The 410-nt window shown below is 40.5% G+C and overlaps 1 protein-coding gene across 1 annotated transcript in view; it reads right to left on the bottom strand.

The window, feature by feature from the left end:
- The window catches only part of CSUI_010601 (nad(+) adp), a gene marked incomplete at its 5' end in the record, with an annotated part of 14226 nt that overhangs the window by 10653 nt on the left and 3163 nt on the right, over positions 1-410 (bottom strand). Inside the window, one exon of the mRNA XM_068070704.1 lies at positions 47-102. Coding sequence (XP_067917326.1) covers positions 47-102 — 56 coding nt within the window. The remainder of the gene's footprint in view (positions 1-46; positions 103-410) is intronic.

Consider the following 410-nt stretch of genomic DNA (forward strand, 5'->3'; position numbering starts at 1 on the left):
ATCGGAAAACTGGAAGAGCGTCGCTTTCTTTCTTAATCCTCCTTACATGAACTTGTGGGTGGTCTTCTGTTCCGCATTCTCTTGTAGAAGAGCTTGAATCTCCTGTGGAAGGCAAAATGAAACAGAGAGCACGAGAGAACAGACCTTAGTCAACACGAAGAAGAGGAGAAAGATGAACACTAGAAACACATCAAGAAACTCCAAGGAAAACATACTCCCATCACATCCATATATGTACATACACATATACACGTAAATTTATCTACAGGCTTCTTCCGGTAAGAGAGAAGTAGATACATGCGCGGGTGGTGTACTCGTGGGATCTATCCTCGTAACTTCTGTAGAATGAAGTCTCACTTGCTCTCTAGAGAAAGTATCTATGTATCTATAGATACATACATATGTATATA

The sequence above is a fragment of the Cystoisospora suis genome (genome assembly GCF_002600585.1).
Source record: "Cystoisospora suis strain Wien I chromosome Unknown contig_7845, whole genome shotgun sequence".
In the NCBI taxonomy this organism is placed as follows: domain Eukaryota; phylum Apicomplexa; class Conoidasida; order Eucoccidiorida; family Sarcocystidae; genus Cystoisospora; species Cystoisospora suis.